At 37.7% G+C, this 21,967-nt stretch overlaps 2 protein-coding genes across 5 annotated transcripts in view; both read right to left on the bottom strand.

Annotated features, from left to right (window-relative positions):
• Positions 1-7,890, bottom strand: part of LOC140328614 (matrix metalloproteinase-23-like) — a 16,339-nt gene extending 8,449 nt beyond the window's left edge. The window contains exons 1-3 of one of the 4 annotated variants that reach the window (XM_072408365.1): positions 4,808-7,888; positions 844-886; positions 561-664 (exon numbers count right to left, since the gene is read on the bottom strand). In XM_072408365.1, the coding sequence (XP_072264466.1) occupies positions 561-664; positions 844-886; positions 4,808-4,818 (158 nt within the window). In that variant the 5' untranslated portion in view covers positions 4,819-7,888. Of the gene's footprint in view, positions 1-560; positions 665-843 lie in introns of all 4 variants that reach the window. The other 3 variants (XM_072408367.1, XM_072408364.1, XM_072408366.1) reach the window with 3 other exon arrangements.
• A 121-nt stretch (positions 7,891-8,011) lies between these two features.
• AP2M1 (adaptor related protein complex 2 subunit mu 1) overlaps positions 8,012-21,967 on the bottom strand; it is a 16,058-nt gene continuing 2,102 nt past the window's right edge. Inside the window, exons 2-11 of the mRNA XM_072408363.1 lie at positions 18,043-18,162; positions 14,018-14,283; positions 13,742-13,824; positions 12,095-12,230; positions 11,853-11,994; positions 11,615-11,734; positions 10,640-10,775; positions 10,441-10,538; positions 9,768-9,879; positions 8,012-9,086 (exon numbers count right to left, since the gene is read on the bottom strand). Of these exons, the coding sequence (XP_072264464.1) occupies positions 8,952-9,086; positions 9,768-9,879; positions 10,441-10,538; positions 10,640-10,775; positions 11,615-11,734; positions 11,853-11,994; positions 12,095-12,230; positions 13,742-13,824; positions 14,018-14,283; positions 18,043-18,116 (1,302 nt within the window). The 5' untranslated portion in view covers positions 18,117-18,162 and the 3' untranslated portion in view covers positions 8,012-8,951. The remainder of the gene's footprint in view (positions 9,087-9,767; positions 9,880-10,440; positions 10,539-10,639; positions 10,776-11,614; positions 11,735-11,852; positions 11,995-12,094; positions 12,231-13,741; positions 13,825-14,017; positions 14,284-18,042; positions 18,163-21,967) is intronic.

The following is a 21,967-nucleotide window of genomic DNA, read 5'->3' as shown; positions in this document are numbered from 1 at the left end:
ATATTTTGGCATTTCAAAAAATATAAGACAGTGCCTTATAATCGGGGAAACAGGGTATCCATGAACAATTAAGGAATAGAGACTCTATAAACAATGGAGAGATTGTTACTATAAAACTATTGTCTCTTTTAGAAAATACTTTTTGTGCGGTTGCGGTTGCGGTTTTGTGCTTTTTAAATTTTTCTACATTTTTGAGTCATTTTCCTTTAGAAATCACACCTTGCCTTATCTACTGCTGTCTGAGAGAGATTATAATGTGTATGGATACTCAAATTGTACAGGCAAGTTTTAAAGTAAATAAAATATCAAACTAAATGGCTTTGACTTTTCTGCCATTGGATACAAGATGATTTTAGTTGGCTATTACCAGGGACTCAAATAAACAAACTTGGCTACAGATATATTTTCTTTTACATCACAGATTTTTAGACAATCATCCCTCCTGTACCTAGTTTTGTAGTTTGCTAGTTTATTCTGTAATGTATGAATCTGTACATTTTTTTATACAACAAATGTGCATCAACAAATATAGCAATCTAAATTCTTGTCTATAAACTCACTTGTATGTCAGATTTAGGTGATCCCATTTGTATCCCAGTGGATTTATTGTATATCTTTTCCATCTGTTGTTCTTTGAGGGAAAAGTGCACTTCACATCATTAACCTGTGGTTAAAACATAATCCCAAAAAATGTAACATTATGCATACTTACAGGCCCATTCATTTTAATTTTTATTAGCATCAGATCCCCAAGATACAAAACAGTAAAACATTTACTGGACTGTTAGCACAATTCAAAACTTGATTTAGTTTGCAGGGACAAAATGAAAGCAGTTTACTGACCTTTGGTGGAACTACAGCCTTCGGATGGTTCCACATTTCCATACTAAGAAAAAGCAGAGAAACGTAAACAACTATGCCAAAGAGCCCATTGATTACACTCTGGCCCATCCTGTATGTATAGAAGCAGCCTCAGTTATACTGGGGTCTAATGATATTCACTGCACACTCCTAAAGCATTGCAGATCAGATCATATACTGGGAGAAAAGTGTGGAGAAAATATGTGTGGAGATCAAACATACAAAGACCCTAATGTGGGTAGGGAATATGTTGAAAACAGTACTGGAAGGAAATTCAGATAAAAGTAAAATCAGATCTGAAAACATAACAGACTTGCATAGTAGAGTGAGAAACAGAAAAGGGAAAGACCTTAGGAGAGGATGTGCAAAGCATGTGTGTTTTGGAGCATGTGTATTTTGTTAGTGGACACGTGGAAAGATGAACAGCTCTTTCTTTGTTTTCTATTCCAATATAACCTTTTTAACCATATGTGAGAAGTAACACCCTCTTTCCTGACGTTTACCATCAAGCAGGAGAGTGGTAGCACTTGCGCCACAACCAGTATGTTACTGTATATGAAATATAAGAAAAAGAAATACTAGTCCATTTTGGAGAAGCATTACAGCCTATTTCTGTGGTGTATTGCTGTCTACATATGTAGTGGACCTGATTTAATAAAACTCTCCAAGACTGGAGAAGATAGACTATCATGAGAGAACCTGGGTGATTCAGCAAACCTGGAATTGATTTCTTTAAACTATTTGCTGGCAAACGTTTTCAATACTAAACAAGATCCATTCCAGGTTTGGTGGATCACCCAGGTTCTCCCGTGAAAGTCAATCTTCTACGGTCTTGGAAAGGTTTAAATTAATTAATTTAATTATTAATTTAAATAAATAAAGCCCAATTACTTTTAATTTCTGTTTGAGGGACACAAATTAGAGGGGATCTTGCCAATGTTTACAAAAGCTTCATTTTGAGAGCGGTCACTGGAATCTGTTATCATTGGAAGACTTTTGACCAACTTTTGTAGCAATGGCAACTGTCAACATTGGGATTTCTCCTTACTTTCTTTCAGTGACAACTGTCACCAGAACTGGAAGTGATAACAAATCAAAGAAAAAGACATGAAAAACCTGATATTTCTATTGTGAAAAAATGTGATTGTTACCACTTTTGTATGCTCCGCTTACTATCGTTTTGATGAAGTAGAAAAAACATCAAATACCACCTAAAATTCCAAAGATTTTCTGGCGTTTTAGGCTAAACAAGATTGTGGCAAAATGCTCATATCAAAAGTCAACTTCCCCAATCTCCACTTCTAAAATCACCTTGCTTGGCAGTGGTCAGTGATGATCTGGGATGTATATCCTTGTAGGAGCGCACAGATTTCCATGTACAAGCTGATTAATATCAGATCTTACAGTACAGCAATGGGGCCGGAGTACCTCTTGGACAGTGTGTAGACATCAATGTCATTGACTGGCCCCCATATACCCCAGACCCGAATTGAATAGAGACCCCTTAGGACATTAGGTATCATAAATTCAACGCCTCTAAACAGCACCACAGATTGTCGAAGCGCTCAGTGATGCCCTGATCTCAGTCATGCCCTGATCTCAGTCAAGAAAAAGATTCCCTCTGGCACAACTTCAGCCTCGTCATAAGCATATCCAGAAAATGTAAATGGAGGGAATACAGGTACACGTGGCCCTACACACTACTGAGCCACATTAGTTGTGAGGAAATTCAACGTAAGTGAAATTGTACTGATGCTGACTGGAATTGTGCTAATCATTGGCTCACCCCAAGTTATTCAGAATATATGGATACCACTGACCACAAAAACTTGTACAAGTACAGTCATCAGGTACAAGAAATAGCAACCAAGTTGTGCCCTTGGGAAAGGGAGTTGAGTTACATACAAAAAGCAACCCATTCTATTCTACTATATTAATAATACTCCTAAGGGTAAAATTCAAATGTTTCACTGCAGTAGAACATATCAATGTATGGTATTTGTGTTGATGCCAATTGTGTCAGTGTGGTGTACAATCATCATCAAGGAGGTGGAAAGCCTAATACTTTGATTGAATAAACATATGTAGTATGTACTAGAGTTTGTTCACCCAGTCCTGAGATTTACACAGGCCTGCTTTCTGAGTAGTTGTTTTGTGACTTCAACAGTTTTTGACTCCCTGACCAGATACAAATTTAGAGATCAGGGAAGTAAGAGAAAAGTTCTAATCTATGATCTTGCTTGGGAGCACTGAACCCAAAGACAGCCTCCATGTTATTTATGTTTTCTATAAAACTGGAGTTATTTTTTAATTGATTAAAATGTGTTGATTTATTGCAGTTTTAATCAACTTGGTGCAGGATAGAATTTTGCAACAAGGTGTTGTAGAAACACAGTGTGTAATGAGTTACCATGTTCAAACTATTCTGACAATGACATAGCAGATACTAAACCGTCCAGGATGTGAAACTTTTATTATATGTTGGTCCCTTCACTACATGATATTGCTTGATGCCTTGGTGCCCAACCTGCTGTTTTTTGTGCGGCCCTCAGACCCCTATGGACAGCAGTTCGTGTTGTTTTTTTTTTTACTTAGGAGAGAAATATTCTTTAGTCTGGCTTCCAGTAATGAAATGGATTGATTTATTGTTATCACACCATTTCAATATTTGTGCTATCTATCCCTTTTAATGTTTTTATAGTGTGATCTTGCTGCCAGAAGGGGGCAAAAAATAAATAAATAAAATGACTGATTTGTAAACGGACTGTGATAGATTTCCAGCAGTTCCCAGTAACATCTACCTTCAATCTCCTAAAGCCTCTCCCTAGACTACAACTTAGCAGGAATGCAGGCTTTGATCTTTTCTTCTCCTGTTTAATAGTTTCAATTTGTGACAATTTCAGGCTGCATGTCCACAGTCTCCCACAGCTTTCTGAAAATTATTTGCGACCCTTTGTCAGGGGGCTGTGCTTTACAGATACATCAAGGAAGTTAGCTACTAATGGCTTTGAGCCCAACTCCAGCCAAAAGATCCCAGTCAAAGATCTTCCCAGACTTCCCTTCAAAAAAAAAATGCAACAAAAATTTTTTTCATAAAACTGTGGAAAAGTACAACATGTATGTCCTCCTTGACTGATGACAATGCTTCCCTCATTTTTTTTTGTTCTCTCATTACCAGGCAGGACATGGGGCGAAACCTTAAATCCACATTAGGCCAAGTATATACTAAACACGCCTATAAATGTGTTTTTAAGCATTTATAAAGACAAAGAAAGAGCTAGAATAGTAGAAACCACCCAAGAAAACGCACTGGTGTTGATTGGCTTGTGGGAATAAATGGGATTGTCAAACATTGGCATTTAAACACTTAGGTTAAACGCTGAGGAAACAGTCCGTGTGGACGAAGAATAAAATAACATTTTTATCCAGAAAGTAGGAGGACAGCCAAGCATGTTAGGGTTCTACATTGTTCAGGTACAGGTAATACTCATATACTGACATCTCACATGTATGACTGGCTCTCCAATGAGCACACTGTACTAGAACTGTATGGAGTATAGAAACATGGCATCTCCTCTTCAATGATCTGAGCTCTGTCCTCAATCCGGGTCTTTCAGGCTGTCAGTGGTCATGACACATGGTCAATAATGAAGCAAGGCCTGCAACTAGACCCACCTAATGTGTTCTACTCTAGAGATGGTCAATGACATGCAAATAATTTACCTTTAGTATGCAAATAGTAATGCATTGCAATTGACAACTCAGTAGCTGCACTTTGATTGGTTCAAATTCAAGTCAGTGTTATTTGCATGCAATGTTTATTAAAATATAAAAAAAACATTCACATGGTAATAAGCTCATTGTCAGCACAAAATACACATATTTTGAAAAGCCCCTTGATGAAGATGTCACTGCTGATCAGCATTCACAAAGGCACTATAAATACCTGCACACCATAAATGCGGCACAATTTATGGACAAGAGTACAGATCATCATCCATGGCATTTCCAATAGCTTTCAGATTTTCAATTTATAGAAGCAGATCCTCACACTGCAAAGTTGTAGTAAAAGAAACAAAATTGTACATTCTCTGGATTATAACATTGCACCAAAATGAAAGAAATGTAATCAAATCCAGTTAATGTGTTACTGTATATAACCTCATCTAACCCCTATTTAATGTACAGTGCTCTGTAATATGTTGGTGCTATATACTTTTTATTAATAATAATATTTTAGCCTCCTAATTGGGGGAATCTATTGGAGTCTGCATACCCGTATTTCTGTACAGTTCTAATTACAGTAGACCATACTAAAAAATGTCAGCTCTATATACAGATCCCTGGGACCATAATTATCCTGGAATTATAAAGAGAAGATATAGAAGCTGCAGCCCATTTATCTATTGCGAGATCAACTGCAAATGGAAAGATAAACTAAACTATGCAATCAACTTGAATGGTGCTTAATACAATCAGAATTGTTAAAGCATTTTTATATACAACAGTAATATGGTTTATTTTACTAAACCTGGATTTAAAAAAAATTAAGGTTCAGCATGTCTGGATTGGCTCTTATTTCAATGAGAACAACTTGCAAAGGTTACACAGATTTTACAATACAGGAAAAATATTTAGAAAGCCTATAGTAACACAGAAGGCTGTTTCTATGGTTATATGCTACAGAGAAATTATTTATATAGGTGCATTCAACTTGTGGGCTTCTGGGACACACACAAGATTTAAAGCATGCACAGCGCATTCTTTGCTCCCACTATGATCCTGTGTGATAGACTGAAGCTACGTTGCCGCAGGCACTAGCAAGGAATATAAGAAGCACTTTTCTTCTCAACTCTGCTCAAAATACTTTGGAGCAGCTCACAGTGAAGTAAAGCTGTGAGAATGATGTCATCTCACCACTGCGCCTCACTTAGAATATTGGGGATGTAGGAGATTTCCCGAGACTTGTTTCCAAAGCATGGATCTCTTAGTGAGATAATTAACCCTACTAAACCATACAGCTTGTATAAAAAATACTACCACCTAAAGACAACCATTTCAAAGACGTTGTGTTTTATTAGGGTTTGACATGTCCCAAATTATAAAGCCCAGGTGGTACCACCATGTTATGGTCTGGGGCTGATTTTTGTTTGGAAATGCCTAAAAACACCCATTACAGATTCTGCTTCCGACACTTAAAATTCAGTGCTCTTTGTGGCTATAGGTGACAGCCACATTTTGAGCTTGAGGACAATATATAAGGTAATAACATCAGGAATGTTATAACAGGTTTAGTAAATCCAATTCCAATATAAAACTCTCTGGTCATATATTTAGACTCTGACCAATAGGAGCATGGTAGTTGTTTGTACCATGTCTATCTGAATGAACAGCTACTTGTGTGGTTTAGGCAAATGGGTAAAAGCAGTGCCATTACCTGTTCCTGAGCACCAGGTAGTTTCCAAAAGCTGTTTTGGATCATCCACAGGCAGTAAACACTTGTGCAGGCAGGCATTTATTTGCAATGCACTTTTCTAACAGACATTTAATTATGCAATTTTTGCAAATAGTTGCATGGTAAACTACTATTGGATGCTGCAAGAAAAAAAATTAATAACTTGTATTTATATAGCACCAACATATATGTTTAGACTGGCAGTGTGCTGTGTAGTTACTGCTTCCTCATGCCTGTGAAACACTGCATGTAGTATCCACCTGTGGCAGCCCAAAATAGAATAAATAGGACAGCAGTGAGCAGTCCAGTACCGTCCACTGTCAAATCTTCAGATGTTGGGTCTTTAAGAACTGGCATTTGTTCTATAGCGTTAAGAGCTATTCTTTTTACACTCAACAGAGCCATACAGAAGAACTATAAATGCGGCCGTATAAAATTTAGATTTACTAGCTGTACATATATCAAATAAAAAGACACGCTACTGCCAGCAATTTAACAATATCATTTATCAGTGTTTATTACTGAGTCTGACCTTGAAGAAGTAAGCAGTCAAAACTCGTTGTTTGCATTTTTGTTTAAGGACAGTGCCTCAAAATACTTAGGACATAGGATCAGTATGGCAACAAGGCATGAGGCAACCTCAGGAACGCTCAACAATGGCAGTCCTGCATACTCACAGGGTGACTGATCACATAACAGTGATTTTGGTATGGTCTATAGCTTTTTTTTTATTGTTTCAGCACAACTCACTTATTTATCAAGTGGAATATGGCCCAGATACCATAATGGTAATGTAGAGTTATCATTCAAATTTATACAGACCACACTATAGAGTGTGATAAAGAAAATTCAGATGTTTCTAGGGTGGAGAAGCTCAACATGTGACCTTAAACCACACTAAACCAAGTGTATAGATGAAATGCAGTTTCTTGGACCTGCCAGATAGGCATTGACAGCCAAGTGCAGGCATACAAAAACCTTCAATTTTAAAAGGTAACACTTGCAAGCATAGCTCCAGATCCCAGTAAAACTGTGGATAAAAAGATACTCGTTTTTATTATGCTGCATTTACACAGGCACCTGCCAATTGGTCAACTACTAGCAGCTTTGCACCACTAACCATCCTTATTCCAAGTGACAAGAGCTCTTATACATTCAGTGGATAAGTGTTTGCCGCTCAAGAAAAAGAATTCTAAGGAGCAGTGCTGCCACTGGCTAGCTGTTCTGCTGATACCTCATGTAAATGCAGCCTTAGAAGGTATAGGTAAGGTAAGAAAAGCAAGATTACTACATCAAGAAAAATATAGGCAGCAGTGACAAATATGAGGGAGACTGTAGCTGATTGTGTTGTTGCCTGTCATCTCCCTGATCTGAAACCCGAATCCAGATAAATTTTGCCTGGCAAAATTACTGATAAGTACTGAAGCCAGGACCAGCTTGGCAAACTAAAATTTTCAAGATTTTTCTTTAGCTATGGGGAATGAGGGAGGCTGATTTTCTTCCAGATTGTATAGCAGATCAAACAGCGTAGTACTGTTCTTTAGGATGATTTAAAGGGGGAAAAAAAAAACAAACATTAAAAGAAATAGCATCATACTAAAGAAATACAGTTTTTTTTTTTTTTTTTTTTTTTTTTTTTTTATTATGAAAGACGTACATACCACTTGACTTTAAATTAAAGTAAAAAACTCAGGGTTGTAAGTTTTTCTACACGGTTTATTGGGTTTATAATTTGACCATCACAAAGAAAAACAGAGCAAATCACAGCACAAGGAGTACGGGGACAAGAGAGAAGTCACAGAGCCACACAAGTCACATCAGTGGGAGATCCCTTCCATGCTGCTTCCATGTCAGGTGACTGGTCTCCGGCAGTGATATGTTGGATTCTTTGCACTCCATGTTAATGAATGCTACATGTGGTATTTCTATGTTTGATCTGCTCTTCCTCACTGGTAAAGGATCTGTGAAATGGCCTAACTGCAGTGAGCCCCCTAATTTGGTCACAGAGAACTTGTAGCAAACTTCCTCCCTACCTAAATAACTATGACCACCTCTCCAGTCTGAAAAGGACAAAAATGCAGTTGTTCATGCCATGTCCTGATACCAGGGCTCCAACACGGTTATCTTTCTCCTCTTAGACTGGTCTGTGACAGTGTTAAAAGCTCGAATGACAAACAAAAATGACAAAAAAGACACTGTAAACATGACGCTGCTATCTAGAAGAGGGATATGATGGAAGCGTGCAGGAAGTACTACACTATTCAGAAATTCTATCAACCAGCAATAATCACAGATGGTGGTGGTGATACAAGGCCAAGAGTAGCTGCAGGCGCAGAAGATATTTAAAAATGCACAGCAGCAAGGTGACCAGGAGACCCCTGCAACTTGTTAACCTTTCCAATGCTGAATCAGTGTACAGAGCCTCCACGCTGAATGGGATTTATGAAGCCAAATGGCTGTTATGGTCGGGCGGAAGAAGCAAGAAAGGAAAGGAGCAATATCCACCCACAGAGCGAATGCAAAATGCCTCCTGCATCTTGTTTGACTTGGGTTCCATGTTACCCCAACTGAGTTGTAGTGTGAACGGGGCAGGATTAGTAATGAACACTGCTCCTTCCTCTCTTTTTCTGATGCATTAACAACGAGTTTCATAGATCCCACTACGGCCAATGTAACGAACCCATTTTATCACATCATGATCGCTGTAATTCAGCTTAGGCTCAAACACTTTCAGGTATCGAACTTTCAGTCCGGACGGAGCAAATGGGACCTAAAGACAACAAATTATAGTTTAGTTTATACAACATTCCTTTTTTAGTGGATTTTTAAGCAAAGATTTGCCCACTTGAAGTTGCAACTATAAAAATATGTTACGTATTAAAAAAGGTATATATTTCCTGTAGCTCCAGTTATAGCTCAAACCAGTTAAGAAAACAGAACCCAACACTTATGTTTGATATTACAATTGTTATTCACAATGATTTATTATCAGAAAACAAATGTGGAACAGCTACTGCAGAACTTTTAAAGGTGTGTAAATGTTTTTTTCCTCAACATAAATCTTTAGTAATGCTAGGATTTAAGTATGCAAAGAAAGGGCTAGCTCCCCCACCCCCTCCTTCCCATCACTCAGTCCCTTCTCTGCCAGATTAACTTTGACCTGCCTGGAGCCCTGAACTACCACTAGAACAAGGTTAGAAGTGGAAGTTCCTGTATTTCTGTTCCTTTTACCAGTAATAAGCACAATGTTGAAGTGTTTTTTCCCCTTTTAACTTTTTTATTGAGTCATTTACTGTGGAGCAATTTACTGTTCCCTCAAAGTCCGAAAGTTGGCTATAGTAACTGTAATACATACTGCCCCTAATTAATTGCTGCAATGAACTTTCAGGCTTTAGCCAGTCTATAAGAAAAAACACCAAAACAATGGTTACCGAAAATGATTTATACTCACCTCAAAGTTCATGGAAATAGGAGGGCGGGCCCACTTCTTCTTATCATTGGTTGGCAAAAGCTCAATCTCCGCACTGATCTGGGATTCCTTCATTCCAGCCATACGTTTTATTCTGGAAAAAAGGAAAAATAAGTGAAAGTGAAACATGTTAATAAGAAATAATCCTGTTTAGAGGGACATTACACTGCAAGGATTTTGGTAAATGGTAATGCAGTGGCAAGAATAAGTATTTTGCAGATTGTAGTGTTACAACCTAAAAATAATTTAAATTTTATGTCAAGTATTTATGTCCATACAAGTGGCTAAAACTGAAAAGATATATCTATTTACCTTTCATCTGTGAATGATCTGCTTTTAGAAGTTACATAATTAGAAAAACAACCAACTTCCTGGAGAACTGTAAATGTAACACTGGGCTCAATGATTTTATTATCTGTAAGCATGTTTTTTTTGTTCCTTATCTCTGGAGGAAAAGAACACAACAACTCTGTGCACTAAAATAAGTATTTAATTTTAAAAGTTTCCACTGTAAATGACTAAACAAAGTATAAGCATCACTATTAAGACTGAAAAAAGGTAAAAGAGCAATTGGGCCTACAGGTAATACAATTATGATGAGCAGAGATCTGCATGAAAATGGTTTTGTTCTACTAAGGGAAAAAAAAAGACTTACTTCCAGACAATGGCATTTTCACTGGCTTTGTACTTGGCTTTCCCCTTCATACAAATGACTTGTACTCCACTTGTGTTGAGTGGTGTAGGAATTCGAACCTAGAACAATTTAATATCCAAAGGCATAAACAAAGGCATTGGAATGCAAACCTCTGTGCAATATAAACAACGTTGTAGGCAGAAACCATCATAATTTTCACCTCAATTTTCTGGGCCAAAAGAGATGGCTTAAAGTTGGATTTTATGACAACCTTCACCTCCAGCTTGGTACGCCCCACCTCACGCACAAGTGGAATGACACGGAACGGAAGGATGATGTCCTTTGTAGTTCGGTATCTAGTGAAAAACATACAATTTATATTCTGCTAATATTCCCAGCAAAAATAATACCTATACTAGAATTACACTTTGTAGTTGTTCTACGAAGTATAAGGTTTCCAATATGGTGAAAACAAAAACTGGAGATTAAACTTAAAATCTGTAAAAAGCAACTATAAAAAAGGGACAACTCTATTCAGTGCAGAGACATTTAAGAAAAGCTGGATATTGAAGCACAGTAATATGAACAAGAAATCTGTAATCAGGCAAAGACACACAAAATGGCCTGTGATGAATGTAGTATTACACCAGTCCCTTTTTAATAAACAACATAGTTCTCTAATTTAACCATAAGAAATTTTCTAAAATAATATAAAACCTCTATAGGTTATTTTTTTTTTAGAATCGTGCCCAATTTAATAAATTGTAATTTTTTGGCCTAACAATTTTGGGAAAATGCCACTTCTTTGGCACTTGGGGGAAGATCTACTCAGACACTGAAAGTCTCATTTAATGCATTTACCAAAGGGAGTTCAGGACTGGACTATATTATAAATGATTTACTAAGGATGCACTGACTTAGTGGGAATTGCTCAGGACTGTCCTTGACAAGGATGGTAATTAACAGACATGGGAGCATTGCAGTTGGATGTGGCCAGATTGCAAGCTTCAACAGAGGGCAAAAAAACAAAAAAATCAAGCGGACAAAAAACCATTGAGTTTTTTTTCTGCCCCTATATAGCATCTCAGAAATATTTTGCCTTTCCCGACAAGAGTTCAGTCTTAATTATACAGTTACATTGTAAGACCCCAAACAATATCCATTGGTAAGGAAGATATAGCACAGTAAACTTTACCGCATGAGCTCAAATTCTCCATCCGGGGGAATGAAACTGATGCTACGCTCAGAATCAAACTTGCTAAGGCGGACACACTGATGGAATGTACAGTCATCAATAGCGATTGATTGCTTCCCTCTGTTAAACAAAAAAAAAACAAAAAAACAAAAAAAAAACAGAAGGAATAAACAAAGAGAATTCAGGAAGCACTATCTGAATTTTTAAAGAAGATCTGTTAATATGTATTTTCACTTACGTTTTGCCTGTCTCATCGGCAGTTCCTTTGCCTTGTTTCTCAATTACGATTTTGTCATTCATTCCAAATTTGCACTCTGGCATACCACTCAAGTAGCTCTTCATAACCACACGGCCAGATACATGAGCACTAAGAACTTGTCCTGAAAGAGAGAGAAAAAATGCGAGTAAGTAAGGGATACAGATTAGCAATTTTAACATATATTGTACAATTTTTATACATATATTGTTCACACTGCTTACCTTGGGGTGACATTAGCAAGTTAACACTTTCCAGGACATCCAGGAACAACTCATTTCGACGATACTTGATTCCTTCACGTCTCCAACCAATCTGGCCTGTCACCTGGCTGGTGATCTGTGACTGTTCTTCCTTGGTCTAACAAGAACCGAACAATGTAGAATATCAATGTGACCTGTCACATCAGTACTTGTCTCCGGTTATAACCTCTTTACTAAAGTGCCTGAAAGACGAGTGCTTTATGTCGCTTTCCAACATATACCATTCTTCCTTTTAGGCACACCATACACCAGCAAAAACTAAACAAACTAATGTAATGAATGTCTGTGGTGGAGTCTGAGGTAATGTCTGCAAGATGCTTTCTATAGGAAATAAACATGAATATTCAAAGTAAAAAAAAACTGTTGGAATGCCAGAAAGTATACTTTAGTCAAAGGTGAATGTTGAATTTGAATTCCACCTTAGGAAAAGATTATGTACAAATATTAAATGTTAAAGCCTATATAGTAGAAAAGTGCAGAAGAGGGCCAACCGAGGAAGCACCACTCCATTCCACTCACTCCTACCTGATGCTACATGTCCAGCCACACGAAGCAGAGGAGAAGCAACACGGGTACAAAACGTGGGAAGAGTGGACAAGCAGGTCAGGAAACAGGAATAAAAACAAAAAACGAGAAGTACAGTTAGCGTTATGGATTGGGATCTGTGGTACTTTTAGGCAGTTAGTATCCCTGGACAAAAGAACACCACATTTCACAATTGAGCAATAACAACGGTAAACATGAATATTAGGCAATTCACACACAATGCCTTTGAAAAGAAAAGATCATTTGTGAGCCAGGAACTGTCAGAAACAAAGTATTAGCTCTTAAGGCAAGCTTACTTATCCTTTAACATTTCCATGTATATTGGTATCAAAAGGCTCCTGCTGAAAGGAATGAATAAAAAAGCCCAATATAAAAAAGATAAATGTAAAAACATAAAAAATGTAAAAGAACTTCAGAGGTACAAAATCAGCAAACTTGCAAAGAGTATGATTATATGCATTGGCACTTCTTCCCTTTCAAACTTTGTTTTTTTTTTTTTTTGGCAGTCCAATATAATAGCAATTTTCTGTTCCACCTAAAACAAAACTGATCTACCCAATGTGCCATAGGCTGTTCTGCAGGGAAGTGGATTGCATTGCTTCAACTAGAGTTTAGGAAGAGGGAAAAAAACTACAATTTAAAATACAACTGAAGAGCAAGCATACTGGACACATGGGTTTTACTCCTTTATTTTTTACTTGGTAATCCTTTCAGTAACATGTCATTTGTTTAAGTAGTTACACAAACTCATGCACTGTATTTATGAAGAGAGAATTGGTTTTCACCGTAAGACAGGATTAAACATATCTGTCTTGATATCCATTAAATGGGGGATAGGGATTTTTTTCTTGGGTTAATGATTCTTTAAATATAGTCAAACCAAAGCATTTCAGGTAACCATCAGAATAAAAATATGTTCTTTTTGTAAAGCACTTTTTCCTTCCACTTGTATTAAATATTTCATTCTAATTATAATAAAATATCTTATTGCCACGTGCAAACTCTGAAACATAGTAAAAACTCTAAACAAACTACTAAAAACAAAAGAAAACGTTGCATTACCTGACTTTTAATCCCTTGTTGAGTGATAAAGGTTTTCAGTGCTCCAGTTTCAGAATTCTGAGGGTAACCAAAGTCCAGGATTTCTGTAAAACAAAGCAGAAAAAAACCTTACTAAAGATATCTGACTTCAAACTATAAAGGACCAGTTCATAGGTCTAGCTAGCACTTCTAAATACCATTTGACTTAGAAAACATACACAACAATGATAAAAAAAAAACACAAACAAAACAAATTAGGTATTGGTAGAACAAACCCAACACATCAAGCTGTCTTACCATCAAGCAGTTCATAGATCAGCACAAAGTTGTTCTTGATGTTTTCCTCACTGATCTTTCCAAAGTACGCAGTCATGACATCACACATCTTATAAAGGAACTCAAACACCATGGCGGCGTTGACATTTTGTTTGGTGACAGCTGCCAGCCAGATGTTGGAACGCTTCACATGAAAGAAACTGGTTCGAGCAATGTTGGTGACGGGAGAGCGTACCTGCTGCCGGGCATGGATGACATTGACACGGAAAGCATCCACTGCATTCCTTCTGCATAAAAGGTAAGCATAGTACATAATTACAAACCTTTCTGAACTGCATGTTAAAATCCTGACAAACATGCCTACAGGCCTAGAACAGTCCAAAAAGCAAGGCAGCCAATACGCCCATACAAGATGATAATTGGAATGTAATTTTGAGCTTTCTATATTGTATGGAGAAGCTCTTGTTTCCTGTCTCCAGGGGAATCGGCCAGGATGGAAATATAGGAATCCAGATTACAGACTTAAAAACTGAGTTTTTAAAAGGTGAAGTTTCCATGACTGAAACTTAAAAACAGACGTCATTGTGCAAGTTACTGACCTGGAAAGAGCATGCAGGATAACTTGTTTGCCTCAAGTGGGGTTTGCATTCCTATATACGTCCATAGGAATACAAAACCTGGTTAAAGTAGGTCGATTGCATGCCAGACAGGGAGAAACCTGAGGTCAATTGCAACTGCCAGTGATGTCTGAATGATTTCAGAAGTTACTGACACTTAACTTTTTCCAAAAACTGTAATATTTATCTGCTTGATATTTTAGCAGCTTTAAATGAAAGCCAAATACCCAGCAGAATGTCTGTGTCACTATGGACATCATCATTTTCTGTATTAGGATGCACACCAACAAGTGCTGGATTTTACCAAAAGTCCAGCTACAACTGAACATCCAATCAGGCCAATGGTATCTTAAAATACCAAATCTGCCAAAGATCTTGTAACAGGTACCTTACAGAAGTAAGCCTTTTTTTCTTTTTTACACAAGTCTGGAAAGGGCGGATAATCTTAAGACTGTCTGTGTCTTGATCCCAATAATCGATCAAATTCTTCCATATAGGTTTAGTCAGGTTTTCCTGTTTATCAGAAACTTCAATGTGCCAGTTCTTCTGAAATATATTCTAATAGAGCAATAAACATGAAGGGAGCATATTTATCCATCTTCTGTGTATGGTTGAAATAATCAAAACCTCAGAAACTCTGTTAAACAATTTAGCAATAGCCTAGGTATTAAGAAATCAAGTGAAACGCCAGGCAAAATAAAAACTCCAATTTAACCCCAAAAATTTTTTGGGGTTAAATCCTTAGTAATGTTTCTATTCTACTATATGTATGTCCATTAAGAGGATTTCCCTCACTTTCTATCTTTGGGACAGGAGGATCAGTGTTGCAGTCAATGGGGAAAGCCCATGAAATGTAACTCATGCAAAGATTGTATGCATTTTTTTTTAAAGAAAACATTTTGGCCAGAGTTCTACTTTTAATGCAGAGTAGTTAGTATATACCTGGAAATAATGAAATACACTGTAGAGTAAAAAGAAAAATATTAGATATGGTGATGAAAATATATAAATTCTGTTAATGTTAACCTTCTGAGGTGTCAATCACAGCAAGAAGCAACCAATTTAAAAATATGTTAGAGATTTTATAGTTCTATAAAACATGTCTGCACTGCAAAAACTTTGCACCTATTTCTAAATCATTACATTAACATTAAATACTTTACCTACCAGGGACACAAATTAGAGACCAGGCACCAAACACTAAACTTTTCTTTGTAATTTCAATTGCAACTTTTCAAATGAATAGCTTTCATGATTTCATTGATTTTAAAGTGTAGCTGCCTGGATCTCTAGCAGAGATGAGTAAACTCCAAACAAATTAGTATAAAATACAGCAATCATCATCAGCACTCAGTAGGTTATCTTGTTTAATGGTGTTAGAAAGAACAAGGCAACTGATGTAAGCAAAGTTGAAGACATTAGGGATTTTGCACATCGGGCACAAGCATCCAGGCAAAGGCGTGGCACTAAAGGACTTGCAGCAGAAAGACTGATCTTACCTATTGCTACAGCAGCCAATGAGGTGATGAGATGGAAAAAGATGGCACCAGCAAGGAAAAGGACAGTGACAGCAATGAAAGAAAGGATTAGAAATAAAATACTAAAATAATATAACACCCACAAAAGACCCAGGTAGGAGAACACTACATATGAGCAGACATCCTTATGATAAACGCCAAAGCCGCATTATGGCGAATACCAGAAAAGAGTGGCAGCATGTGCTTTTTTGAAAGACAGCCTTTGACAGAAGGGATGATAAAACGAGCACATAGCAATAGGCACATGCAACAGAAAGATCAACATCCACAGAATGGACATGCATGTAAAAAAAAAAAAAAAAACAGCAAGTACATTTCAGAATTATCTGTAGAATCAGCTGCATTGACAGGAGTAATTTCATCTGTAATTAAAAGGCTTGTGAAAATTACATCATTTTTTTTTTTTAAATGCGCCATATATGAGAGGGACCTCTGTTTTACAGAACCGATTAGTTGGATTTTGCCTGTGCTGCTAAATGAAAACTAATATAGCCAATGTAAGCAAGCACTGGAGAACAGTTGGGATGGGAAGATATTATTTTATTTTGCAGTCATCTTACAAATAAAGAGTAAATATCTAGTAAGAAATACTTGTTAACAATAATGACCAAACCATTTGTAAAGCTCTGCACTACAACCTGATTATGTAACAATATTCTCCCAGATTTTTTCTAAAACTGGGTGAGAAGTTGTAGGCAACTGGTGGCGTCTGTATTGTTACCCAACTTTTCTGTAATCACCCAAAAACAGCAGTGTGGTACACTCCGCTAAAAGGAGCTGGGGGGAACATTTTAGGTACATTTATTTTTCACGGAAAGCAATCCATTTTGACATTGCATTTCATACAGTTGATAAACATTTCCATGTATTATTTTCACCAATTTCAATTAGATACTTGTGTATTAAAATTGGGGAATCTAACCTTAAAAAACTGTCACTACAGGCAATAGAAGTGTTTATGGAAGAAAGCTTTACTTTTAAATTTCTATTGTTTCTTTATTATAGTTACTTTGTTTAAAAGCAGCAGGCAAAAAAAAAAAAAACATTGGAAAAATGATACTTTTATTTTCTGGGCTCTGGAATGACAGCTGCTCTAGAACATAGCCACGGGATATTTAAACTGACAGAGCGAGGAAGTTTTTACACAGAGCACCTCCCAATTTCTAGCTATGCTGCCCCTTCTTATTTGGGCTCTATATAACACAGCCTCAGGATCTGCATTGGAGAGCAGCTTCAGAGAATATTCTGCTTTTTTCATTCCCTGAGGCTTTGTTGAGATACCACTTATCAGAAGAGAAAGTTGTGGCGGGCTGGGGAAGGAGGAGCATTTGGCAGTTGAAATAAAATAATCTAACACACCAGAAATGCTGGAATCTTTTTAGTTTTTCCTATCTATACCTGCAAGGGTTCTTTCTAAAGAAGCATGTTTATTTTTGCCGATGTGTCCAATACTATTTCTCCAGGGCTATGTACAGACCGACATCAAGAAAGAGAAAACAATTAATGCCAATAGATGACAAATTATGAGTGTCTGACATTTTTAGGGTACTTCCACTGACTATTACAAATAAAGTGGCCATATATCCCCCCCCCCAAATAAATAAATAAATATTATGGCTTAGGGTATCCAGCTGATCCATGAGGAGTCCACACAAGAAATGCTAGCAACTCCTGACATATGTAAGGGGGATAACAAAACAGACAGTGATTACAGAAAGAGGGAAATGCTGGATAACAGAAGGGAGAGGAGAGAGGAGCGTCTAAGCAGATTTTTGGAACAGCACTATTTGTTCTTGGGATTCCTACTGAAAATATTGCCAAAATTACCCTATTTGGTGGTAACAATGAAAATAGGAGCAAAGTCTTTAGTTAAACAAACCGTTCTACTTACCCAATGTCATCTCTGTAAACCCGGGAGATCAGGACCTCTCCCTTGTGATTATATATAAAGAGTCCCCCGATCATTGTGGATTGGCTTCAGTTCTCCCTTCCCATCCTGACGAAGACCGATCTGAGGTAATACCAATGTATTAGCAAGCAATGAAATTGTCTGAACATGAATAGCAGTATTTTACTTTTTGTATACATAGAAAAAAATGCAAGTTTACGGAAAAACATTAAACTGCTTTTATGGTGTATATAGGGAAAAAGAACCACACCAGGAAGCAGTGAGAACATAAATGTAATACACACACACACACACATTCCTCCACACATCCCTGTAGAGAGAGGCACCAAACCTCTCCCAGCTTGTGACGCTCCTACCAGATGTGAAAAGCTCAGTCCCACTGCACTGATATTTTCTAGGTATTTGGCTCCAAATGCTGGAAAACACCGACTGCTAGAAGAACTAGGAGAGCTTCCCTTTTCTCTATAGTAATAAGCTAACAGAACATTTTCAAAGCAGAAAGGTAAAAAAAAGACCTAAGAAACTCTTTTCACAGATCGGCAGTACACTCCTCACTGCTCCTGGATATTTCACACCAGGAAGGAAGAGGCACGGAAATGCAAGAAAGTGCTGAATCCAAAGGAAATGGTTTTACATGGAAAATACTGAGGAACTGCAACTGCTGACACAACAAATACTGCATGCTGATAAAAAAACAATGAATCTACTGCCAAAACACAAACAGCCTAAACCTTTCCCCATACAAGTAACAGGATATAACCACAGGTTATCTCAAGAATACTAAAGTTAAAAAAGGAGAAAAAAAAAAAAAGACAGGGCTAAACCCAAATAATGTACTCTTAAAGGAGAAGTGTAACGTCACTTATCCTTCTGCCTTAAAACAAAAATCCTGTGAAATACCTTGAATTGGCCAATCTGAACTCTAATCCTTCTGAATCAGAGCTCACATGACCAAACTAAGGAATGTGGTTACATGTCAGGCAATCATAGGATCAAGGAGCAAAGGTTTTTTTGAGCATATTTAAGGAGGGCATACATTCTGCTTTTCCTACTTTCAGTATGCAAATGTAATATTAAACACTCAGAAAAATATTTATTGCTTAAAACCTTTAAATGCATAAAATGATCTACCAGAAATTTATTTTTTTTAAATAATTTTAGAGGCAGATTTATTAATTTTATTGTATTCAGGTTTTCCCAGTATCACACTTTTTTGTCTCAGAATGACAACACTTATTCATAGGACAACAAAACACCACCTTCACTGCAAAACACACGGAAGGTGTTCTGTGGTTTCTAAGGTGAAGTGCATCAAAGCTAGCTGGCTGCCCTACTGCAGACCAGTCCCGTCTGCCACCAAAGCACCAACAATGGGCACAAATGTGTCAGGAAATGCACCATACACCAATGAAGGCGTTCTGCTCTGAAGAAACACATTTTCTTTAGGATCATGGGGATGGCCAGATAAAGGCAATGTTTACCTAGGAAAGAGATTGCAGCAGGATGAGCTATAACTAAAAGCAAATTAGTATAATGTAAAGGATATGCAAATGTCTTTGTGCCAAATACTACACAACACCTTAAGAGGCCTTTTGTAGTCCACACCCAGATAGGTCAGAGCTGTCTTAGTGGCATGAGAGGGATCTACATATTATTAAGCAGTCAGTTTTAACATTTTGGATAATCAGTGTTTCTCTGCCTTTCATGTGTGTGTGTGTGTGTAGGGGGGGGGCTCTTTAAATAACTCATATCCTTAGGAAACCCCTGCTGTGAGTGTGATGATCAGTGGGTGGAATGCCTCTTACATTGCTGACAAGTAAGAAGAATGTCACGGTTACAGATAACGAAAAAGATAATTGGAGTCACTTAATCTGACCCGAGAGGCACAAGTCGCTTAAGGAACCCCTAGCAACCTCTTGGGGAACCCTGGTTGTAGAATAGTGGGTAAATATGGCCACAAGTCATCTGTGAAAACTCTTATCAATAGGCTGACTCATGCCTCTGCAGAATGAATCCCCAAAATTAATTCTTCCACTTTGGAAAATAAAAAAAAAATATGGATTACTAACTGTGCTGAAATAATGATGTGACAAAAATATACATAATGTATTAATATTACTATACAGTATTTATATAGCGCCATCATATTACGCAGTGCTGTACAAACTTCATAGTCGTGTCACTAACTGTCCCTCAAAGGAGCTCACAATCTAATGTCCCTACTATAGTCAAATGTGGTTAATGTAGTCAAAGGTCAATTTTTTAGGGGGAAGCCAATTAACTTAACTGCATGTTTTTGGGATGTGGGAGGAAACCGGAGTACCCAGAGGTAACCCACGCAGACACGGGGAGAACCTGCAAACTCCATGCAAATAGTGTCCTGGGTGGGATTCGAACCCAGGAACTTTGCGCTGCAAAGGCTGGAGCCCTAACCCGAGCCACCGTGCTGCCCGTAACCAGTCACTAGGATTGTATAACTATCAGATTTAGGTTGGCGACACAAAGGCTTTAACCTGTAAAAGGGCAGTGTGTACAGCAAGCACAAGGATGTTAAACACAAATGTGTGTCCTGTCACTTTAAACAACCACCAGGTAATATTGAAGGCTGCCAGTAGGAATGAATGACAGCCAGCTAATCCGATCAAATATACACCCCAAACTGCAGCGTAAGGTTCCTCTCCAGGCTAAAACAAATCTGCACAAAGCTTGCTTTACACATGAAAGCTGAAGTTTGTGTATACAGTCTTTCCTTAGTGTTAAATGTTATCTGTTCCAACAATAGGAGGACAGAAGTGATGTGTGGAAATTAGGTGATGAATCATGTCCGAGAAGCAACTGGCCACAATGAATATTAACCTAGCGATCCAGAGAGATTAATTACTGGGGTTAAAAGTGGATTATTCTCCCGGCATACATACCCCTGACTGACCCGGTATGTACATTATGTATGTTTATTGTCACAACAAATAAATTACACACAAGACATACCAATCAGACCTATGCCACCCTGCTCCTCCTCACATTCACAGATGTTATAGGAAGCCCTAAAGACTCCCTATCCTTCATAAAATATGCATTTCCCAGTATGATAATAAAAGATCAGGGAAACTGGCCCTGATACAGCAGCTAAAGGGGAAGACTGGATATTAGGCAGAATTTATAGTTGGGTCATTGCTGTATATATTACCGACTGTAACTACTTCTCACAATGTGACCAGATGTTAGGGGTATACCAGGGCCTGCTTAAAATTCTTGATTTGCCTGTAAAGCCAGGACCATGGGAGCAGCCATGGAAGACTTCTTTTTAGAGGTTCACACTCCATAAAGACCTCACTGCATGCCAAGCCTCCAACCAGGAATAAGAATATACCAGCATGGATATTTGTCCTAACACTCAATACATTCTGTATGATCACACCCATCAAATCCAGATGACTGACCTGGAGCATTTACCTGTAAAAACAAGCCAGCAATGACAGCCGCCATGTTTATATGCCGATATGTTACCTTCCATGGGGTAACATTGGGGGCAGATGTGCTACATAGGACATAGATACAATAGTACCATCATACAATACAAAGTTCCCATTGTAACCACATCAAATCAGGATGCATTGCTTACATGTGGAATAGAAGGTAAAAAGAGATTATTTCTAGATTTCTACACATTGAGATGATCATCTAATGAAGACCTGGGTACATTGGCCCTGTATGTCAGAAATGTATATAGGAGCACAGCCCTGTATATCAGATATGTATCTAGGAGCACAGCCCTGTATATCAGATATGTATCTAGGAGCACAGCCCCGTATATAGGATATGTGTATCGGAGCACAGCCCCGTGTATCGGATATGTATATCGGAGCACAGCCCCGTATATCAGATATGTATATCGGAGCACAGCCCC

The sequence above is a fragment of the Pyxicephalus adspersus genome, chromosome 4 (assembly GCF_032062135.1).
Source record: "Pyxicephalus adspersus chromosome 4, UCB_Pads_2.0, whole genome shotgun sequence".
In the NCBI taxonomy this organism is placed as follows: domain Eukaryota; kingdom Metazoa; phylum Chordata; class Amphibia; order Anura; family Pyxicephalidae; genus Pyxicephalus; species Pyxicephalus adspersus.
This window is presented reverse-complemented; position numbering and strand designations above follow the sequence as displayed.